At 66.9% G+C, this 1824-nt stretch overlaps 1 protein-coding gene across 1 annotated transcript; it reads right to left on the reverse strand.

Annotated features, from left to right (window-relative positions):
* Positions 1-938: 938 nt before the first annotated feature.
* Positions 939-1521, reverse strand: LOC143154663 (uncharacterized; the record flags this gene model as incomplete). The annotated part of the gene is made up of 2 exons (XM_076326626.1): positions 939-1087; positions 1377-1521. Coding segments are annotated over 2 exons (294 nt in total), but the record flags the coding sequence as incomplete, so codon positions are not given.
* Between the last annotated feature and the right edge of the window lie 303 nt (positions 1522-1824).

The following is a 1824-nucleotide window of genomic DNA, read 5'->3' on the forward strand; positions in this document are numbered from 1 at the left end:
AGAGGGGGAGGGGGGAGGGGAGAGGGGGAGGGGGAGGAGAAGGTAGGGGGGAGGGAGGTGGGTGGTGGGAGTGAGGGGTGGAGGATGGGGTAGGGAGGAGGGGAGGAGGGGTGGGAGGTGGAGGGTAGATGGGGAGGGGTGGGAGGGGTGGGGATGTGGAGGGGTGTTGGTGGGGTGGTGGGTGTTGGGTGGAGGGGAGTAGAGGAGGGAGGGATGGTGGTTGGGGGTGGGTTGGGAGGGGTGTTGGTGTGGTGTTGGGTGGGGGTGTGGGGTGTTGGGAGGGATGGGTGTGTTGGGTGGGGTGGTTGTTGTTGGTTGTGTGGGGTGAGGTGGGTGTGGGGTGGGGTGGTTGGTGGATGGTGGTGTTGGTGGTGGTGGGGTGGTGTGGGTGGGAGTGGGGTGGGGTGGTAGGGTGGGTGTGTGGTGTTGGTGGTGTGGAGGGAGGGTGATGGGGAGTTGGGGTGAGGGGGGGAGATGGAGGTTGGTGGGAGGTGTGGGGTGTAGGAGGTGGTGGGGAGGGAGGTGGGAGAGGGTGGGTAGTGGAGGGTGGTGGTGTGTTGGGTGGGGTGGTGGTGGTGGGTGGTGGGTTGTTGGTGGTGGATGGGTTTGGGGGAGGTGGTTGGGGTTGGTGGGTGGGTGTGGTGGGGGGTTGGGGTGGTGGGGTGTTGGGGGTGTGGGTGTTGGGGGTGGGTGTGGGTGGTGGTAGGTGGGTGGTTGGGGGTGTTTGGGGGTGTGAGTTTGGGGGGTGGGGGTGTGTTGTGTGTGTTGGTTGGGGGTTGGGGGGGGTGTTGTGGGTGGAGGTGGGTGGTTGGGGGGGTTGGGTGTGTTGGGGGTGTTGGGGTGGGGGAGTGTGGTGTGGGGTGGAGGTGAGGTGTGGGATGGGTGGAGGGAGTGGGTGTATGGGTGGGGAGGAGGGGGGGAGTATGGTGGAGAGGTGATGGGGTTGGTGGAGGGGGAGTTGGGGGTGGGGAGGGAGGTGGGTGTGGGGGGGAGGAGGGGTGTTGGGGTGGGAGGGGTGGGGGGGTTGTAGGGGGTGGGGTGTTGGTGGGGGGTGGGGGAGGGTGGTTGGGGAGGGAGGGGGAGGATAGGTGGGGGTGGAGAGGAGGGGAGGGAGAGGGGGTGGGAGGAGGGAGGGAGAGGGGATAGTATGTGGAGGGGGGGGGAGAGTGAGGGTTGGAGAGAAGGTGTGTTGGAGGTGAGGTGAGGGAGGGGAAGGGGGATGGAGGGGAGAGAGGGTGGGGGTGGGTAGTGGGGGGGAGGGGTAGTAGGAGGGAGGGAGGTTGGGAGGGGGAGGGGGGAGAAGGGTGGGTGGAGGGGGAGAGGGTGAGGGGAGAGGGAGAAGGGGTGGGAGGTGTGTGGGGTGGGGAGAAGGGGGAGGGAGGAGGGAGATGGGGAGGGAGTGGGGTGAGGGGAGGTGGGAGTGAGGTGAGGATGGGAGGAGTTTGGGTGGTAGGAGGGTAGGGGGGTGGGAGTGGTAGGGATGGTGGGAGGGGAGGAGGAGGTGAGGTGGTAGGGAGTAGGGGGGAGGGGGTGGAGGGGGGTGGAGGAGGGTATAGGGTTGGGTGGAGAGGGTGGAGGAGGGTGAAGGGGGTGTGGTAGGGTGGTGGGGAGGGTGGGAGTGTGGTGTGTGGATGGTGTGAGTGGTGTGGGTTAGGTGGAGGGGAGGAGGGGAGAAGGGGATGGGGGGGGGTAGGGTGGGAGGAGGGGGAGAATGGGGTGGGGAGTGGGGAGATGGTGTTGGTGAGGGGATGTTAGGGAGGTGTGAGTGTGGAGGGTGGTGGGTGAGAGTAGGGGGGAGGAGGGAGAGTGGGGGTGAGAGGTGGT

The sequence above is a fragment of the Ptiloglossa arizonensis genome, unplaced genomic scaffold (assembly GCF_051014685.1).
Source record: "Ptiloglossa arizonensis isolate GNS036 unplaced genomic scaffold, iyPtiAriz1_principal scaffold0946, whole genome shotgun sequence".
Lineage (NCBI taxonomy): Eukaryota > Metazoa > Arthropoda > Insecta > Hymenoptera > Colletidae > Ptiloglossa > Ptiloglossa arizonensis.